The 20,134-nt window shown below is 38.0% G+C and overlaps 1 protein-coding gene and 1 non-coding gene across 5 annotated transcripts in view; both read right to left on the bottom strand.

Annotated features, from left to right (window-relative positions):
• The window catches only part of Sidt1 (SID1 transmembrane family member 1), an 81,391-nt gene that overhangs the window by 20,693 nt on the left and 40,564 nt on the right, over positions 1 to 20,134 (bottom strand). For all 4 annotated transcript variants that reach the window (XM_078044208.1, XM_078044207.1, XM_005327598.4 and 1 more), the window contains exons 10-13: positions 12,556 to 12,599; positions 3,025 to 3,096; positions 1,551 to 1,696; positions 781 to 854 (exon numbers count right to left, since the gene is read on the bottom strand). In XM_078044208.1, coding sequence (XP_077900334.1) covers positions 781 to 854; positions 1,551 to 1,696; positions 3,025 to 3,096; positions 12,556 to 12,599 — 336 coding nt within the window. The remainder of the gene's footprint in view (positions 1 to 780; positions 855 to 1,550; positions 1,697 to 3,024; positions 3,097 to 12,555; positions 12,600 to 20,134) is intronic.
• Positions 14,227 to 14,296, bottom strand: Trnav-cac (transfer RNA valine (anticodon CAC)). Its single transcript has one exon. It is a non-coding gene; the product is annotated as a tRNA-Val (tRNA).

Genomic DNA, 20,134 nt, shown 5'->3' on the forward strand with positions numbered 1-20,134 from the left:
TCTGGTAGGGATTAACTGGATGGTGACTTTAGGCATGTGACTTTAGGCTGAAGAACGGGGCTCCTGAGGGAATGCCTTTGGAGTATATATTTTGTGAGCTGAGCTTAGTTTCTCTCTCTGCTTCCTGGTGGCCGTGTCCTGAGCCACTCTCCTCCACCAAACTCTTCTGCCATGATGTTCTGCCTCACCTCGGACACCGAGTAATGGAGTTGGCTGTCTTTGAACAGAGACTTCTAAAATTGTAAGCCCCAAGTAAATTTTTTCTCCTCTAAAATTGTTCTTGTCAGGTCTTTTTGTCACAGCAGTAAAATGGCTGAAAATGGATGCCATTAGATTAAAAGTGATCAGAGTGCAAGTAATGGTCGAGTGACTGCACGCCAAGGGTGTAGCTCTCTTAGATAACTCTTAGTTCCATAATGATGGTCCCACTAGGAAATTCTATGTGGCCCCATTGTCCCTGTTTTCTCAGTAATGTCTGTGTTCAAGGACATAGGGCATTCTTCAATAGAAAAGAATGGGAAGGGTTGCTTCACAAGAGGGCCTGGGCCTTTCTCAGGGGAGGAGGAGCCCTGGCCTGGTTGCTCAACCTTTTGGCTGGGTGGGAGGTTGCATCCATGAGTATGACCACCACAGGTCTATTTATCATTAGCTGGTGGCATCATTGCCTATCCCTGTGCCTCATTACGCATCAACTTGTGACATAAGGGTTGCGGTTTTTACAAAGAACTTAAATTTAAGTAGTTTGATTTTATTTAGGGAATAAATGGGTCATCCACTTACCAAAAATAAATCTTATATTTTTTGCTGACAATTCTCCGGTCCTTCCTGGACAGATCTGACAGATAAAGGAACATCTGAGATACCAGAGAAAAAGAGAACACAAATCTGTACCTGAATTTTCTTGCATAAAACAGGGAGACTGACAAATTTCAATTAAATCCTTCCCTAGAATTTAAATTATTCAACAAGACTTTTCTTTTAATTTTGCTTTCCAAGGATACTTCAATAAAAAATCCTTATATTTTCTTCAAATATTAAGAACTGGCTGCTGGGAACCATGATTAGGTGTCTGAAGGCTTCTTATATGTCGAGTATTGATTTCCCAGCTTTTAGAGCTATACACCACATGGTTGTTGAATTATAAAAGGTTGAAACTGTATGATTATGTTCATATCTTTTACTGGTACAATATGGTAAATATATGGCAGAAAGAAAGAAACTTTACTCCTGAAAGACGATATGTATAGAAACTGGGAACTGTTGCAGGTCTGCCCCTCCAATGGATCTTTCCCTCTGGTTGAATCCCTTCATCTCTTCTTGTCCACAGTTAGCCACCTCAGGTCCTGAGAGTGTTGAATGCTCTATCTTTAATTGCTCACATTTTCCCCTCAAAACAGTGAACAGCATATTGCCTTGATTATGTACTTATGTTTTAATTCAACTTTCTAGGAAATTTCATTTTCTTGTAGGGAACCGAGGTACTGGTGAAGTTTATTCTATAGTTGAACTTTCTTGCCCTCTTAAAAAGCGTGGCCAGACAGAAGAAGTACCTTTGTCCGGATGACGTTTTTGTCACTCTCGATATCTGGCATGGTGTCAAAGTCACTCTCCTCCACGGAGCTGTCTGTGTCTGAATGGCATGGCTGCCCACCATCAGAGGGGGACATCTGCCTTCCAGGGCTGGAGCTCGACTCATCTGAAACAGAAAACCCACTGGCCTTTAAGAGCCAAGGACCCCTATGAAGTCCATTTCTCTGCATAAAGCACAGTGGTGACTCATTCTAGAAAGTACCATATTGGTCAAAAATCCCTCCTTGCCCATGAGGCATGCTCTTCCCTCATACCTTCTCCATGGACATTTAGCTTTCTCTTCTATTTTTACATTTAGCTTGTCTGTCTTCAGGGCTGAATATGTTTTAGAATATAAAGACATCTGCTCTATTAACAATTTGGATACAAAAATAACACTGTGCTTTTATTTCATGTCTCATATTTTAAAATGTGAAAACAAATAAATAAACATATATATGCTTATAGTTATGTGTAGCATCTACCATAAAGATGTGTAAGTACACACGTATCCAGCAGCTATATATTTCTCATGGATAAAGTATTTATACACAGAAATCCCCCACATGCCATATCTATGATTATATAAAGAGAACAACATTCTCAGGCAGAAGGATTCTTCTGTTCCCATGAATGTTTCCCAGAGCAGATGGGATTTGTGCAGCTTGAGCACATGAGCGGAGCCTACCTTCCGTTTTATTTCTTCTGTCAGATGGCTTTAAAAAAAAAATCCTGTTCTTACAGAACTAAAAATAAACAGCCTACACTGAGCCCACATGCTCAAAGTTACAGAATAACAGGGTAGGAACACAGGACTCCCAGTCCCTGGACATGGACATTTTAAGGAGCATCTTTGACAGGCCCATGGGTATCCTGGAAGGGGCAGGGTGCTCAGTGGGCTCCAGCTCACAAGGCAGGAACAGTGATTCTGTTCCTTTGAGGCAGCTTAATTAGTGCTGGGTTTGCCACAGGAATGACTGGGTGGCACTGAGCAGGCTCAGTTGTGAAGGTAGCCAAAATGGAGGGCTATCAGGCTACCATGGTTCACCTGACAAGCTGCCTCAGTCTTCCCACTGCCCTTACTCCACTGAAACCTGAGAATGCAATGACTGATCAATTGATGTCAGGCTCGCTGTGACATATCTTTCATGCCCTAGACTGGGGCTGGATATGTAAAAGTCCCTAGTAGGCCTTGGGAGTTGATGGAAACCATTATAGGGAACAGATTCAGGTGTGTCTAGCAGAGACAAGAAATGGAACAAGAGAACTGCAGAAACTTAGAGCTGGAAGGAAGCTTCCAGATTATCTAACTGACTCCTCTTATAAATAAAAGACTATTTCATAGGAGACTGACTTGCCCATGATCATGGTTCTTAGTGGCTGGAATACCATTTGTATGTTAATCTATGCAGGATCAGGAAAAAGTTCCACCAATAGGCTCATCATAGGAAATACCTATTGTCCCATAATTGCTCCCTTCAGGTGTGCTGGCAGCAATGGGATGTGACACCGCCATGTTTCCAGAGCCTGTGAAAAAAAATCAAACAGGCAAACATTTTATGTCTAGCTGCTAACACAAAACAATGCAACTCTAAGTAGCTCTAATCCAGATCACAGTATTTTAAATTTAATTTTCTTTTTACTCTGAAAGTCACCAAATTGTAGTCCTTAGGCCAAATCTAGCCTACTAGCTGCTTTTATATGGCTCTTAAACCAAGAATGGTTTTTAAATGTTTGGGGGAAAGATCAAAATAAGAATAATATTTCATGGCAGATGAAAATTATATGAAATTCAAATTTCAGTATTCAATTCTAAAGTTCTAGTGAAACACAGCTACCCTTGTTTGAATATAAATATGGTTGCTCTTGTGCTACAATGGCTGGTTGAATAGTTGCAACTTAGACTATATGACCTAGAAAGCTTGACATATTTATTATTTGATTCATTAAAGAAAAAAAATTGATGACTCCTGCCTGACAGTATTGCAGAAGCATAGTATCCTGGGTCTGGAATCACTGGGAGGAAGACTACCACCAAACTGAAACACTAGAGATAAACTAGTACTGTTAAGTCATAGTAGTTTGGAGGTTCATTGTTATACCATTTAGCAGTTCCCTAACTATAGTCAGGAAGTCCAGGTAAGATGGAAGTTACTGCACTCACTGCAGCAGTAAGTGCCGACAACATGAACTCAGGACATGGAGACTGTGGCAGTGTGGCTATACTTCTACTGGCTGCTGTTTACTGGAAACTTACTGTACTAGACACTTTTTTAAGTTCTCCCCAAGAATTTAGTCCTTTGACTTTTCTAGTTCTTTGAGGAATAGGCTGGAGGCAAAATAGGTGTGTTTGTAGTTAACTGGTTTTGATAGTAAGAGAAAAATAGACTCAGATAATGCTCCTCAAAAATTTCCAGTGAAATAAAGACTCCTAGAGTCAGGGAGAGTGAACTCATTGCTCTGAGAATCTAGGGATTTTTCTGGAGCCACCCCATCATAAGCACCAGAGAAAAATATTTCCCAGACTTCTTCTTAATGGCTATTAGGCAAGATGCTATCCCTTTAAGTTTATGCCTTTCTGAGAATTAAACCAAACTGAACCGAGAGGATGAGATCTATGAACTAGCAGGCATCCAGGAAGGATCTCAGAATCTGACTTAGTGCCACAATGTTTGCAAGAGCCGCATCATCTATGGAATTTCATGAAGACATATCTTCACTGCCTTCTGAACTCTGCCAGGGATCTGGATAATGTCAGGCTGATGGGGATGTCAACAAATTCCTTTCTGAGAAGTGAAATTGCTGGTGTCACATGACAGATAAAGAGAGTCTGTGAATCAATTAGCCAGTTTGTCTATGTCTCTGTCTTTTTCTCTCTCTCCAGTGCTGGAGATTAAACTCAGGGTCTTGCACATGCTATGCAAATGCTCTACTACTGAGTAGAACCCCCAGCCCACTGGTCAGCGTCTTACATTTCTTCCAGGATATATGTTTTAAGTGAAGAAACTTAGAGAATATTCTAAAATACCCTTACTGTAAATACATTTCTGTGTCTTCAATGAAAATTTAATTTATTATAACTTCCAAGAAAGGTACAATGCACAACACATGTAAAAGAACCTAAAGCCTTAAATATTTCCTAGTTGTCAGTCAACTTTCTTCATCCAACTTTCAAATTTCATTTCCTTTGGTGGGTTGTAAAAATATTCAACACCACTTTGTAGGCTTGATTTTTTTTAACTCTTCGTGTACCCGTTTGTTTCCTCCAGGAAGAAAAATAATTCAAAGTTAAGGTTACAAACTTTTAGCTAGGTGATGAGAAACAAATCTAATGTACTTGGAGACCTGTTTTCCTTTGGTGTCTTAGCTAAGAGCTGGCTGAACTGCAAGGCTTTTTGCGAATGCTGTGTTCTTGGCAGGCAAGGTTGTTCCCAGAGCTTGCAGAATGTAGACTTTGACCCTTAGAGTGCATGTTCCCTGGCGTTCTTAGTAAGCTTGATATATTTATTATTTAGAGAAAGAAAGTTATTGAGGCTAACCCATACATATGCAACACAGCATCATACCACCAGTGCTTTTCACCCAAGTTTGAGGCAAATAAACAAAAGTAGTTTACCTTCAGTCTCTTAAGTATGAGGGAGCAAATCTTTTGAGCACAATAAATGTTAAGTGAAGATGCTCTGTGCAATTTATCTTCCTTTTTTTTTTTTTTGATGGAGGGCAGATTTGGCCATAGTTATAGCACAGAGCTTTGTTGTGCTTCTGCTACTGCTACTATTGACAAGTACCACCACAACTACCACCCCCTGGTACTGCTGTAGCTCCTAATGCTTTTATTGCTATTATTGCTGCTACTACTTCTACTGGCTGCTGTTTATTGGAAAATTACTGTACTAGACACTCTTTTAAGTTCTCCCCAAGAATTTAGTCCTTTGACTTTTCAACAACCTATAGATGTGGGTACTCTTATTATCATCATTTTAAAGATGATAAAATAGAGGTGCAGAAGGAACAAACAGATTGCCCGGTCACTTAGACAGAGGATGGTGAGTGCTAAAGTGTTAAAATTTACCTTCCTTTTAATTTAAAAATAATTTAAATTGTTGATAGACCTTTATTTATCCATATGTGGGTGCTAAGTATCGAACCCAGTGCCTCACACATGCCAGGCAAGTGTGATACCACTGAGTCACAGCCCCACGTTTTATCTTCTTTTTTTTGAGGTTCATTTTTTATTGTATATATTTAAGATGTTTAACTTATTTTGATAGAAATATGCATAGTGAAATGGTTACTATAGGTAAGCAAATCAACATATCCATCACCTTTCATAGTTACTTCTTTTTTATTGTAAGAGCACCTAAAAACCACTCTCTTAGAGTTTTAATATAGGATACAATACTATTAACTAGAATCCTCCTGTACATTAGACTCATTCGTCCTACATAAATACAAGTCTGCAAGTCTACTCACTGTTTCTATGTCTTATTCAATGTGTTGTCTGCTCTAGATTTCACATATAAGTAAGATCATACAGTGTTTTCTAGATTATATCATTTAGCAGAAGGTCCTCCAGGTTCATCCACAGAATCATGTAAAAAATGGTAGTATCTCCTTTTAAAAGGTGAATAATATCTCATCGTGTACATGTATCCCAAAACTTAGGGTCTTAATTGAAAAAGTACAGATATTTTCCTTCAAACTATGAAAAACGGGCAACAAACATGTTACTTTCACATAGTGCCTGAGAATATTTTTTAAGGAGGCTGTGGTTCCTTTGTACCTCCACTTTAATAAACTCCTATTTTTAAAAAGTAAGAACAACTTTTGCTGTTTAGATTGGCTGGTGTGTCTTGTCAATATTTCCCTGTAGGGTAAGGCCACAGTGCTCCTTTTTTTTCTGTCTAGTTTATTGCCAGAGTCTAAAGATAAACCCCTGCTGTGGTCTCATGCTTAGATAATGTTGTAGTCTTTTACATTTCCCTCAGTATTTTTATATTAGCTTTTAAAGTTTAAGCTTCCTGTTTTTAACCATTAACCTATATATTTTGTTTAAAAGATAATTTTGAAAAGTTTTTATGTGTGCAAATAGTACATAAAGAATGACATGGGACACCGTTAGACTTCCAGTGTTAATGGGATATGGAACAAGTGGAATGTGCACAGAAAAATGCCTAAGTTCTTCTGCGGTAGGAGGTTGAAATGTTCCTGAGAAGGTTTCAACCTGTTCTGGGATGTGTAATCAAAAAGAAACAGGGCTGGGCTGTATTTGCCTCATATGTGTGAGGCACTGGGCTTGATCCTCAGCACTACATAAAAATAAATAAAGATATTGTGTGTCCATCTACAACTAAAAAAAATTTTAAAAAAAGAAAGAAAAGCCAAAAACTAAAATCAAAGCAAGGGAACAAATAAGGATCACCAGTTTTGTTAGGTAACAACTACATTAAAATGAAAAAGTCAGCTGTATAGGTCTTTACAGACTTGGATGAACCACTGATGTCTGTGCTCTGCACTGGCTCCTAACTGAGCATGCTCTGATTTTGGTTTAGTTGCTGGCCCTGTTCACTTGGAGGCAACTGCAACATCATGGCTTCTGTCATGGATAGGAACACCAAGGTTGTTGTACAGTACAACTGCCAGATATAAAAATGAGTGACTCTATGGGTTTATCCATGCACAATTTTAAATATGAGATCAACCAAGGTGAATAACAAAATTCTGTTAATTTTCCTTATGTCTAAGGCCTTTTAAGAATGCAAAAAGTGAAAGCATATCCTTCTAAACTTCAAAGTGTAATCATGGTCATATTTATATTTTAAACTGTACAGCATTTAAAAAGCAGAATTAAACACAAGATAACAGTTTACAGGACAGATCAAAATGTTCTGGCTGGGAATAGCAGACATAAGATTGTGAATGAACACATCTTAATGAAGACACTTGTTTGGGTATATTTTTTTCTCTGAGCATGAGCCTCTTGCCATCTGTCTCCTTTTTATCCTAAATGCCCTATGTGAGCAGAAGAAATTCATTTCCAGTTGAGCATGTTTGGGTCGTTCAGGGATTTCATATTTACAGTTGTCCTGCCCCTTTCTTCTGTGAAGAGTCACGAGATTGGAAGCTGAAGAGAGTCAGAAATGATGTGAACTAGCCATCAGGAAATGTTATCTTTATACCAATAGCTACTACTCCAACTAGTCTCATGTTTTGCTTCAAAAGTTGAAGAAGACTTGAAGAGAACCATTAATCTTTACAGAGAGATATAAAATTAAAACTTCCATAGAGAAAAAAAAATGGGGGCGGGGAGTCAAAGAAATTTTGAAAAAGAGTAGAGATCAGGACTAGAATTTGAAACCCATTTCCAGGCAGGCTGATGATGGGTTTTGTTCCTTGAGTTCCCCAAACTCAACATGCCCTTTGTCTTATCCCCATCGGACCCTACTCTTTGATAAGTAGCTTATGAAATAATGACTCTATCCAAGACACAGTTTGGTCAGTGCCATGGTTTGAATATGGCTTCAGTGTATCCTTCAAGGTTTATGTATTAGAAGTTTGGTCCCCAGTGTGGCAATGTTGAGAGGTGGGCCCCTGTGCAAGGTAATTAGATCAGGGGATTAATAAAGTTCTTACAGGACCCTGATTAGTTCCCAAGAGAGCAAATAAAAGAGCAAGCCTGGGCTTCGAATCTCTTCAGGTTCCTGTGTGTCATGTGACTCCTTTTGCACATGGTCTATCTACTTCCTCTGTCAAGCTGTGGTGCAGCCAAGGGGGCCCTCACCAGGGGCTGAACACATGGGGCTGCCTGATCTTGTACTTTCAGCCTCTAAAACCATGAGTTAAATAACCTCTTTTGTTTACAAATTTTTAGTCTCAGATATTCTGTAATAGTGACCCTGTGGTGAGCAGGCTTTGCTTTGCTCTGAGAAGCACCATGATTACAGAACAACAATTTTCAGGCTATGCCTAAACTTGAGTTACTCCATGTTGAGTTTAAGTGCTAAGGTGGAATGATTCCATACCTTGTTTGTACAAGTAAACAACCACTATCTGCCTGGCACAACCATGAGACACAAACTGATGAATAAATTAATCACAGCAATAAAAAAATGACCACCTTTGAACTTATGAAAATAATCAGAAGCATATATGGATGCATGGGCATATCAAACTCATATTTGGAGACCCATATGGGAAGAGCCCCCTCAAGAGTGTATATGGCAGCATCCTGATCCCATCACCTGGTCGGTCACTCATCATAAGCCTTGCCCAGGAAAATCGCCACAGTGACAGACCTCTGAATCTCTGTCTTTGAGATTTAACAAATGGCCATTTCTATTGCCTGTGATGATCATGCATGGCCCACTGCAAGCTGACATTTCAAGCTGATATTGTGAAACTGCTGCCCATCCGGACCTTGGCCTAGAATAAGTTCCTGTGTTTTGACAGCTCTGCACCCTGAACAAATTCTTTGGTTCTTAAACTTATCTAACTACCTCTAGTGACTCTTTGACTCTGCCTTCATATCTCTCTCTGCTTGGGTTCTTGGCTCAGCATCCTGTAGCCCTGTGGCTGCCTGAATCCTTTCTTACTCTTTCTGTGACCTTTTACATATCATTGTGTGAAGTATGATGTGTGATGTGAGTGTTGTGGATATTAGAAATTAAGATTAGAATAATAGAATTTGTATTTTCCTGGCTTATGACTATCAGGTGACTGTGACTATTTGGAGAACCACCACAAGTGGCAGAATTTATTGTTATTCATTGTGGAAAGAGACAAACGTGTTTGGTCTACGTTAGTGACACAGCTTGTTTACACAGACAGAAAATGGACTAACAGTTGACCACTGCTTCTTAAATCTACTATCTTGTTGGGCTTGTCATCTCTCTCACTTGAGAAAGTAACCTACACTTAACGCTGCCCCTGTGGTTCGTGGCTCAACCATAAGGAGTCCTGCAAGGAAGGCTTCATTCTCTCTCTTCTCCTTTGGCAATTGAGTTTCTATAGAGGCTCTTTAATAAGTATTTGAAATTTGAGGTTTCTCCACTGATAAAGCCAGTGGAGGAAATGCTTCAAAGCACAGAGCCTTATCCAGTGTCCGTCAGATCAAAAACACAAAGCCCTATCCTTTATGAAGTGAGGACTCAAGAATCCACTGTCCAGCTATTCTGACCATGACAAAAAAGTCTCTTCCAGGTCGGCTCTTTACCAGCTGTTTCCACCCCACCCAGGTTCCAGAGTCTCCACCTTCTTCATTCCATGAAGTATGAAAGAAATCCATTTGCTTGTTTAGTAGAGTTGGAGCCAACATTTTGTATTTTGCAAATAAAACTTAAACTACAAATTCAGAGTAGCCAGCAGATTTTCGGATGCAGTCCTTCTATCATTACCTAGCAAGACAGAGCCACTGCCATTTGGCAGCTTATATAGCACCTGGCTGCATTTCCTTCACCTCAATCAAACCTAGGGTGGAAGCATTATACTAAAGTTCTCTTGATGTTTAGCTCCATAGAGGTGTGGGATGCCTGTGAGTCTTGAATCTCTGTGTGATACCATCCCAGTTCCCCTTTCAGAAGCTCTCCTAGCATTTTCTCTGGCCTCTAGCCCTCAGAACATTTCCTGTAGCTCTGAGCTGCAGAGAACTTCCGTGCCCTATGTCACACTGATCCTGACCTCGGGAGAGAAAGACATTTCTGTTTCCTTGTGCTTGTCCAAAGGTCCCTCCCACGGCTGTCTCACATTAACTTTTTGATCTTCCTGACTTGCCTTTGACTCTCTCTCCTGGCTGACTTCTCAAACTCTGTTCCAGTCACTCACTGGCTCTTCCTTCCAGAAGAGCTTGTCTTTTCCTGCTCTTGATTTAAACAAATTGGTCTTGGCTTGCGAGTGGTCATGGGACACTGGAGGTGGTGCCAATTTTCCAAAAGCTTCCTTATATTACAAAGGCTCCTATTCTCTATGCCTCAAGCTGCCATTTCATCCAAACATTCTCACCTGTGCCTGGCAGCAGATGTGTTAGGTTAGGGATTCTCAAGCAGGAGAAGGAGGTCACTTTTGTCTCAAGAGAACATTTGGTAGGGTCTGGAGACATTTTCAGTTGTCAAAAGGATGAATTGTACTCTGGAATCAAACAGGAAGGCTGAAGGATGCTGTTAAACATCCTACCATGTATAGAAGAACCCCAGTGACAAAGGCTTATCTGGCTCATCATGTCAATAATGTTGATTTTGAAAAACCCTAGTCTTAAGAGAGAGGATCTCCTTCTAATTCTAAAAGTGAGTCTGCGTGATGTGTACATAGACCTTTTCCTTGCAGTGACTAGTTTAACAGTATGTTTCCCTGAAGACCAGTGAAACATGAGAAAGTTGCTGGGGAGGGACTTTGGAAAAATGCCCTCCCTCCTCAGTTGGCAGGTAGGGGTATGAGCCTAGACCCTTCTTCCCCAAACAGAATTGAGGGAATGACAGGGAAGTGGACCAAAGCCACTGGACTCCTTCAATCCTGAGCCCCATGGCTCTGCTCACCTTCCAGGAAAGGAACCTCAAATTGTTTTAGTGTGTTTGAGGCATTATTTTGTTGTGGTTACAGATTTTGTTCTTTGCAGTCAGGTAGATCTTAATGATGTAGCTTTATTATTTTTGGTCATTCATTTGTTTCTGCTTCTCCTCTGAAGGATGTCTGTACCTCTTAGCTAATTTTTAGAGCCTTCTTGATCTTGGACAATGATCTGGCTCAAATATCAACACTGCTTATTTATGCTTTATTGTTCAAGAAACTGGAACATGAATTCCTTTAATTATTATCACAATGAAAAACAAAAACAATGACACTTGTACAATAAAAAATGCCATCTATTCCCAATGAAATCCATCCAACTGGACTTAGTCTCAAGTTTGATTAGACCTAAACTAATAGCAAAACCTATCATTATAGGAAAAAGATAAGATTCAGAGGAAGATAAATTTACTGAAACATTTTATAAATAAAAGAGAAAACAGCACTTGGCATTTAGAGCTATGAGAGTAGATCTTCTTCTGCACAGTCTTTTATATTGGCAGTTGTTCATTAAAACAAAGTGCCTGCAAGGCTGGAAAAATAGACATGCTGACTTTAAGGAAGATGAAGATTAAAAAGAAAAGCAAGCCTTCCAGCAGAGGGAGAAATGGTCCTGCTGGGTGGGTGCAGGGCAAATTTGTATCTTTCTAAGATTCCTGTGGACTCATTAAGTGGGGCAGATATAGAACAAAACATCTACTATCTGTGACTTAATAGTTCGGTTCTCACTTCATCATCTCTTCTTTCAGATTCTTTCTCAGTACCAAATACTTTATCAGCACCGAGTAACTTATCCTGATTTAGGCTTTTCAAAAATGAATACTTTTAAACTTTTTAAACTTTTGATAAGATGATCAGGCAACTGAATTCCTTTGTTCAAATTCTTAGATTGGAGGAAAGGGCAGATAATGATGGTTCCATATTTAATCACTCTGGATTACCCCCAATTATCATATTCTTTATTATACTTGACTAATCTCCAACATTTTAGTTTTCTAGAAACCTAGTAAACAAACAAAAAAGCTTCTACCTTACTCTAGGAAATGTAAACTCTTTATTAGAGTTGACACAATAAATTCTTACTGTTGTTCCCAAATCAGTTTTGGGACAAGATAGATATGAACAATTATTTCTAGGAAAAGAAGAAATGCTTTTAAAAGATGAAGGCTGACAGAAGGTCTGTGAATACAAGTGACCCTCCAAGTTAAGGTTTTTAGTGTGAGCTCCATGTCTCAATAATTATCAGCTACAAAATCAGTTCTCACTGGCTCTGCTTCCGCAGAAAGACTGAAGATTAGACTATGTGGGATAGGAATCAAGGGAGGGTTTGTAAATTGCAAAAGGCAGAGAGTCTAACATAGCACAAAAAGGATGTTATCATGCTATTCAACATCATTCTGAATTAAAACTAGGGATTTTTTTTCTTACCATCATTGGAACCAAAACTTCCATCAATGGATTTTCTCTGAAACCTGCAAACAAGCACATATATGCTTCTAAGACAGTGAAAACTTCAGCATTTTACATTTCTTTGCCACGCAATCCATTGCAGATTTGTCTGATAGGATCTCTTTAAAATAGGTCTTTGGGGGCTGGGGTTATAGTTCAGTGGTAGAGTGCTTGCCTAGCATGTGTGAAGCACTGGGTTTGATTCTCAGTACCATGTATAAATAAAATAAAAGTACATTAACAATTAAAAAAATATTTTTTAAAAAATGGACCTTTGGATATAGGGAAATTGGAACCCTGATTCATCACCAATAGGAATGTAAAATGGTACTGTAACTTTGGAAAACAATTTCACATCTCTCGAGAAGTTAGAGTTACCATATGAACCAGCGATTCCATTCGGAGGTATATGCACCATTGATTTAATAGCTCAATAATTTATTATTTTTCAGATATAATTCACATATTGTAAAATTCACCCTATAAAGCACACCTATTCAATGAGTTTTAATATGCTCACAAAGTTGTACAACTATCACCATTATCTGATTGCAGAACATTCTCATCACCCCCAAAGAAAGCCTGTTCCAATCAGCAGTAACTCCTCCTTCCCCGCTTCCCAGTCCATGGCAACCACTAATATACTTTCTGTTTCTATAAATTTGCCTATTATGGACCTTTTGTATAAATGAAATCATACTGCATATGAACTATTTTGACTGCTTCTTTCACTTAGCATAATGTTTGCTAAGGCTTATCCATGTTGTAGCATGCATCAGTCAGTATTAATTCAGTCTTTTATGGCTGAATAATATTCATTATGTGTATATACTACTGTGGAGAGCAGTGGCTTTGACCATGGTCTTTGACTGCCTTGGAGCTATGGCTATGCTTTGTTCTGGGAACTTTCTGTGCAAAGGTGCAGGACAAGATTGCCCAGGAGCCATGATGAGCCCTGAGGGAGTTCTGTGCAAAGGCATGGAATTATACCAGTCTTGACCTTGAGTTCAGATACCAGCTGCCCAGGACAGGGTTATGAGCATAACAAGATAACCACAATATATCTTGCAAGTGCTGTGGTCTGCAAGCCTGCCTGATTTGCAGAAACTTTCCCACAAATAACCTTCTAATGGTAAAGCCTATATAAGAAATGTGCTGTGCTAGCTCTGGATCATTATTCCTCCCTCAGAGGTCAGTGTCCCACCTGGTTCCAGCTTTCTCTTTGTACATGTTTGTCTTTCTTTCTTTCTTTCTTTCTCTTTCTTTCTTTCTTTCTCTTTCTTTCTTTCTCTTTCTTTCTTTCTTTCTCTTTCTTTCTTTCTCTTTCTTTCTTTCTCTTTCTTTCTTTCTCTTTCTTTCTTTCTCTTTCTTTCTTTCTCTTTCTTTCTTTCTCTTTCTTTCTTTCTCTTTCTTTCTTTCTTTCTTTCTTTCTCTTTCTTTCTTTCTTTCTCTTTCTTTCTTTCTTTCTTTCTTTCTCTTTCTTTCTTTCTTTCTTTCTCTTTCTTTCTTTCTTTCTTTCTCTTTCTTTCTTTCTTTCTCTTTCTTTCTTTTTCTTTCTTTCTTTCTCCTTCCTTCTTTCTTTCTTTCTTTCTTTCTTTCTTTCTTTCTTTCTTTCTTTCTTTCTTTCTTTCTTTCTTTCTTTTTCTCTCTTTCTTCAATGCTGGGGATTGAACCCAGGGCCTTTTGCATGTGAGGCAAACACTCTACCAACTGAGCTATATCCCCAGCTCCCTTATATCTTTCTTAGTTCCCTATCACCTCTTGCCGATCTTTAGGGTTTAGATGTGTAAGTGGCAGCATACTACATTCCATTTATTTGTTTTCACTAAATGAATGTTTTTGTGGTTTCCACTTGCTAGCTAATGTGAATAACACTGCTACAAACATTTGTGTACACATTTTTCTGTGGATATGTTTTCAATTTGTTTGGGTGTTATACCTAGGAGTGAATAGCTGTGAAATAACTCTTGTGTTTAACTCTTTTCCCAAACTGTTTGCCATGAAGGCTATGTAGTAGAACTCTTTTGCATGGATGAGGGTTCCAATTTCTCTATATCCTTGCCAACTTTTCTTTTTCATTAAAAAATTTTATTATAGCCAGTCTTTTGGGTATGACATCTCTTTGTAGTTTTGATTTGCACTTCCCTAATGGAAAATGATGTTGTTGAGCATCTTTTTATGTAATTATTGGCCATTTGTATATCTTCCTTGGAGAAATACCAACTTAAATCCTTTAATGATTTTTTTCTCTATTATATTTTTACAATTGAGTTGTAGGAATTTTTTATATAGTCTAGATATTAGACTCTTAGCAGATATGTGGTTTGCAAATATTTTTTCCTATTCTGTAGGTTGTATTATCAATCCTTTGATAAATTTTTTAAGCATAAAAGTTCTCATTTTTATAAAGTTTAACTTATTTATTTTTTCTTATGTTACTTGTGCTTTTGTGGTCTAAGAGACTGTTGCCTAGTACCAGGCTACAAAAATTTACACCAATTTTTTTTTCTAGAACTTTTACAGTTTGGGCTCTTACATTTAGGTGCTTGATCCTCTTTGAGTTAATTTTGTATATGGTGTGAGGTAGGGGCACAATGTCATTCTTTTTCATGTGGATATCTGGTTGTCCTAGCACCATTTGTTGAAAACAATATTTTATCCAGTGAATTATCTTGGTACTCTTGTCAAAAATTGACCATAAATAAAAGAGTTTATTTTTGAACTCTCAATTTTATTCCATTGGTCTATATCTTTCTTTATGTAGGTCTCAGAGTCTTGGTTAATATAGCTTTAAAATAACTTTTGTTATCAGGAAGTATGAGCCCTCCAACTTTGTTCTTTTTTCCTAGATCATTTTGGCTACTTATATGAATTTTAGGATTCACTTGTCAATTTCTGTAAAAAAAAAAAAAAAGCCAGCTGGGGCTTTGATAAAGATCATATTGAGTCTGTAGATCAGTTTGGAAGGTATTGCAGTGTATATTGGCTTTCTACCACTCTGTAACTGATTATCACATATCTAGTGACTTAAAACAATAAAAATTGATTATCTTACAGTTCTGGATGTTGAGACAATAAAACATGTTTTATGTGGTAATCCAAGAAAATCTCCATAACTTTATTACATAGACATGTAAAGTAAGAGATTCACAGGAATTCACTGGAGATTAAGACATGGACATCTTTGGGGGCCATTTATTCTTTATACCACACCATCTCAACATTACAGTCTTTCAATCCATGAACACAGGATGTCTTTCCATTTACTTCATTTTCTTTCATTTCTTTCTACAATGTTTTATAGTTTTCAATGTACAGATCTTACACTTAATTTGTTAACTTTTTTCTTAAATTTTTATTATTTTTGGTGCTTTTGTAAATAGAATTATTTTCTTAATTGCATTTTTTGGTTGTTCATTGCTAGTATACAGAAATACAATTGATTTTTATATAGTAACCTGTACCTTGCAAACTTGTTGAACTCAGAGCTTCTTTTTTGAAATGAAAAAAAAAATGTTCTGAAGTTAGATCGTGGTGATGATTATGTAATTGTGAGTATACAAAAATATATGAATTGCAACTTTAAAGGGGTGAATTTTATAGTACACAATTTCATATCAATAAAGCTATTATTAAGCCAGATCTATCATTTGGGACTGTTTATAAAAAATTAGGATGTGAGTGGCTTTCTTCTCCCAAAATGAGCCTCCTTTTTGGATGTGAGGTTGGAAGGACTGGGGAGACTCTCTGGGATCCAGAAATACTCATGCACTTCCTGTTGAGAAGTATAGAGGTTGCACACCCTGATCCTAGTATGTTTGGTGGAATAACTTCCCCCTCAAATCTCTTTTGTTCTTAGGCCACACAAAACTCATCCCTGCCTCAGGGCCTTTACTCTTATTCTCTGCCTGGGCCACTTTCCTCAGATCCTTACATGATTGGCTCCTCTTCACTATTTAGTCCTTGGCCCTTAGAGGTCTTCCCTATTGACCAAATAAAATCTAAAGTGGTGTCTCAGTCCAGTCACTACCACACCACTGTCACTAGCTGGAATTATTTCTTTATTAATTGCTTACTTGTTTGTTTGTTTCTTTCCTCTCATGTAAGCTATAGTTGGGCAAGGATCTAGATTCTTTTGTTCTGTTACATCTAGCCTGGAATATAAGAGATGCTAATTACATATGTTTGATTGAACAAAGTATATCACTAAGAAAAATAGTTACAATTTGGCCTGACTGTTCTAGCTGGCAAAGGAGGCTTTGGTGAAATTGCTTTTTAATAATTGTAGTGATATCAACTGGCAAGCATAGAAGATGATGTGTTTGTATTAACGGGCTTTATTCCACATTTGCACTAGCTTTTGGAACTGATAAGATTCTTTGTTAGAGTAAAATGATTTACAAAGCTAGCGGGAGGCAGGCAGTATCCAGTGAACAAATCAAAACATGGCAAATGAGAGCTAGTCTAGTTTGATGGCAAAAGTGGCTGTTTTTTCTCAATCAAAAGGTAGTGTCTACATCTTCATTTCTGGAATATGGGCTGGCTTCATGACTTATTCCCCTTCCAGTGGAATGAGGAGGAAGTACTTCTGAACCAACATGTTAAGGAGGTACTGCACACTTCTGCTATCTCTCTTTGAGATAATAATCCCAGGCTAGCTTTCTGGGTGATGAGAGACCAAGAGCAGTTGAGGACAGTCTATAAGAACCAGATCCTAGCTGAACTTCCAGTGAATCACACTTTATGACTGCATCCCGCTGAGATCTCTGAACCCAGGCCAGAATAGCAGAGCCATCCAACTGACCCATGGATTTAAGAGCAAATCCATTGCTATATGCTGCTAGAATTTTGTGGTTGTTTTTAAAGCAGTATTATTGTAGAAATGGATAACTAATAAAGAATCAAAGGGAAGGATGAGGACTCAAGATTAGGTGGTTTGGACTCAACGTCTGGCAGGGGTGGTTGTGAAGAACAAGTAAGAGAACACACATGCAGTGCTTGGCCTTAAGCCTGAACATTCTTTATAGAATGCTGAATGGATTGGGGCTGGAAGATGGACAGCAAATGGTGCTTACGTGCCAATACAGCATAAAGGTACTATAATCTTAGCTCCCTGAGGGCAGGGCTCTGTCTCTTGTCAATATTTCTCATCATGATCTCATAGCACAAATTCTATTTGTACTAATACATACTAAAGTTTAGGGGACCCATCAAGTAGATGTCATTATGCTGAGAAAACTGGTTTCAAATGGTTTTGCAGAAAACTTTGTTTCACTTAGTTCAGTGAAGGAAGAGATCTCCCATTAGCATTTCCCCCAGTCTATTCCTCTGTTTAGAATGCCACATGGTTTTTATGTCTCCAGATTTCTATTTTCAGTTTGTCTATCTTTAGAAAGAATATATGCTTGTGCATTTGACTGTAGCAAAATAATTTGCAGCTAGAAGTTTCAACAGAGCCTTAAACTACAAGTTTCAAAATCTGTGCTCACTTCAGTTGGTTGAATAATTTAGAGAGATTTCTAATCGGCTATTTACTTAATTTTTTTTGTCTCTGTGTTGATTATACATGCTAGCTAAGACTAAATCCTATTTTTTAAAATCAGAAGTGGAGATAGTCTAAGAGAGGCAGAAGAGAGCTCCAGAACATTGGAGCTCATCTGAAGCAAAATTGGAAACTTGGGGACCATTATAAAATTGCATCCTTGCTGGGGTGCCTAGGCTTTGGGTAAGGTCTCCCTCACCAGGACTGTCTTCCTTCACATGCCCTGACCACTCCAGACCCAACTTGATCAGTCTGCCTAAGATATCAGGAGAGGAACCAGCCTGCCTGAGTTCAAAACCTAGCTCTTTCATTTACTGGCTGTGAATTTTTGGTCAAATTGCTTAATCTCTCTGTGCCTCAATTTCCTTAACTGTTACATGGTGATAATAGTGGTAAATGCTGTTGGAGGCATGAGATGAGAAAAACTACTTAGCGGGCTCAGCACACTTCTTGGCACAGAACAGGTACTTGTTAAATGTTAGTGACTCTGATCTGGTAAATTAATATAGCTGATGATCAGTTAATATACATACTTTCCAGGTATAAAAATTGCCCTACCCTGAGGTTTTTGTTTTTAACTTTTTATTTGAAAATAATTTTAAGAATAGAATATAAAACATCCATATCCCCATTACCTACATTCACTTATTATTAGCTTATTACTCCATTTGCTTCTATTGTTCTTTCTCTCTATGTGTATCTAGCTATCTATGTATTTCATGTGTCTATCTGAATTTTCTTTCTGTACCATTTGACAAATTGCATATGTTGTAGAGTTTTATCCTTAAATATTTCCAAAGAGTAAAGGTATTATCTTACATAACCATTATACAAGTATCAAAATTTCTAGTACAAGATCCAATCTGAGATCAGGTATTATCTTTAGGTGTCAGATGTTTTTACTCACCTTTGATATGAAACAATTCCATATATCCTTTGTCTTCTTTAAAAAAATTTTTTGTAGTTGTAGATGGATAGAATGCCTTTATTTTATTTGTATATGGTGCTAAGGATTGAACCCAGTGCCTCACACATGCTAGGCAAGTGCTCTGCCACTGAGCTATAGCCTCAGCTCTATCCTTTGTCTTCTATGAACATTTTGTGTCTAGTCTTTCCACATGATTAAATTCAACATATGGCTTTCTAAAACACCACCTATGTGATGTCATCTTTTTCGGGTGTCATGTTCAGAGGACCACCCTCTCCTTGATGATATTAATTCTAATCAATGTGTTTGATTAATTCTGTATAGTTCTTATCTTTTCCCCTTACAACTAGAAAGCAATTAGTGAGAATATCTGTTAAGGTCACACAAATATCTTGATTCTCATAGGATTTCCCCTCTAAATTTAGCATCCATTGAAAATGTCTAACCTGATCTAGTCTGTACTATGATGTTTCCAAAATGATAATTTTTCAATTCCAGGATCCCCTTCCTATCTACCAGTCAGCTCTTGGTCTTCTGCTGTAGGCAAAAGCCCTTCCTTTTACTGTATTTGCTAGAGGCATCTTTCCCTAATGGGTATCTGTTTTAGTGAAGTTGTTGAATTCATTGGATATATATCTGCAGATATTTAAGTCTTTCCTTTATTTATGATATATGGGCTCATGGCTTTCCATTTTTCCCCTAATGGTTTGTAATTCATTGTTTTCAATTATTTTGGTGCTTAAATTCTCCCAGATTTGGCTAGTAGTGGTACCAGGGTTTTTGAAGGCAGTATCTCAATTCAAAAGCTTCCTAAAGATCAGAAGGGACTTGGTTGAGTCAAAGATAGTTTTCAATCATTGAGACAGTTGTATCATTGAGATAGCAGAGAGATTTTCCTATAGACGGATTCATCTTGCTCAACAGTGTTAAAACTCCATGCTGGCTTTGTTTTCTTGACATATTCAAGGGAAGAGAGAATATTTGTTTATTGTAAACCTCCTGCCATTCTTTAGTAGTTGTTTCCCAGAAAGCACAACAAAGAATGGAATTCTCAAGACTCAGTCCTGCTGAGAGTGGAAGAAAGATTG

This window comes from Ictidomys tridecemlineatus, chromosome 3 (assembly GCF_052094955.1).
Source record: "Ictidomys tridecemlineatus isolate mIctTri1 chromosome 3, mIctTri1.hap1, whole genome shotgun sequence".
Classification (NCBI taxonomy): domain Eukaryota; kingdom Metazoa; phylum Chordata; class Mammalia; order Rodentia; family Sciuridae; genus Ictidomys; species Ictidomys tridecemlineatus.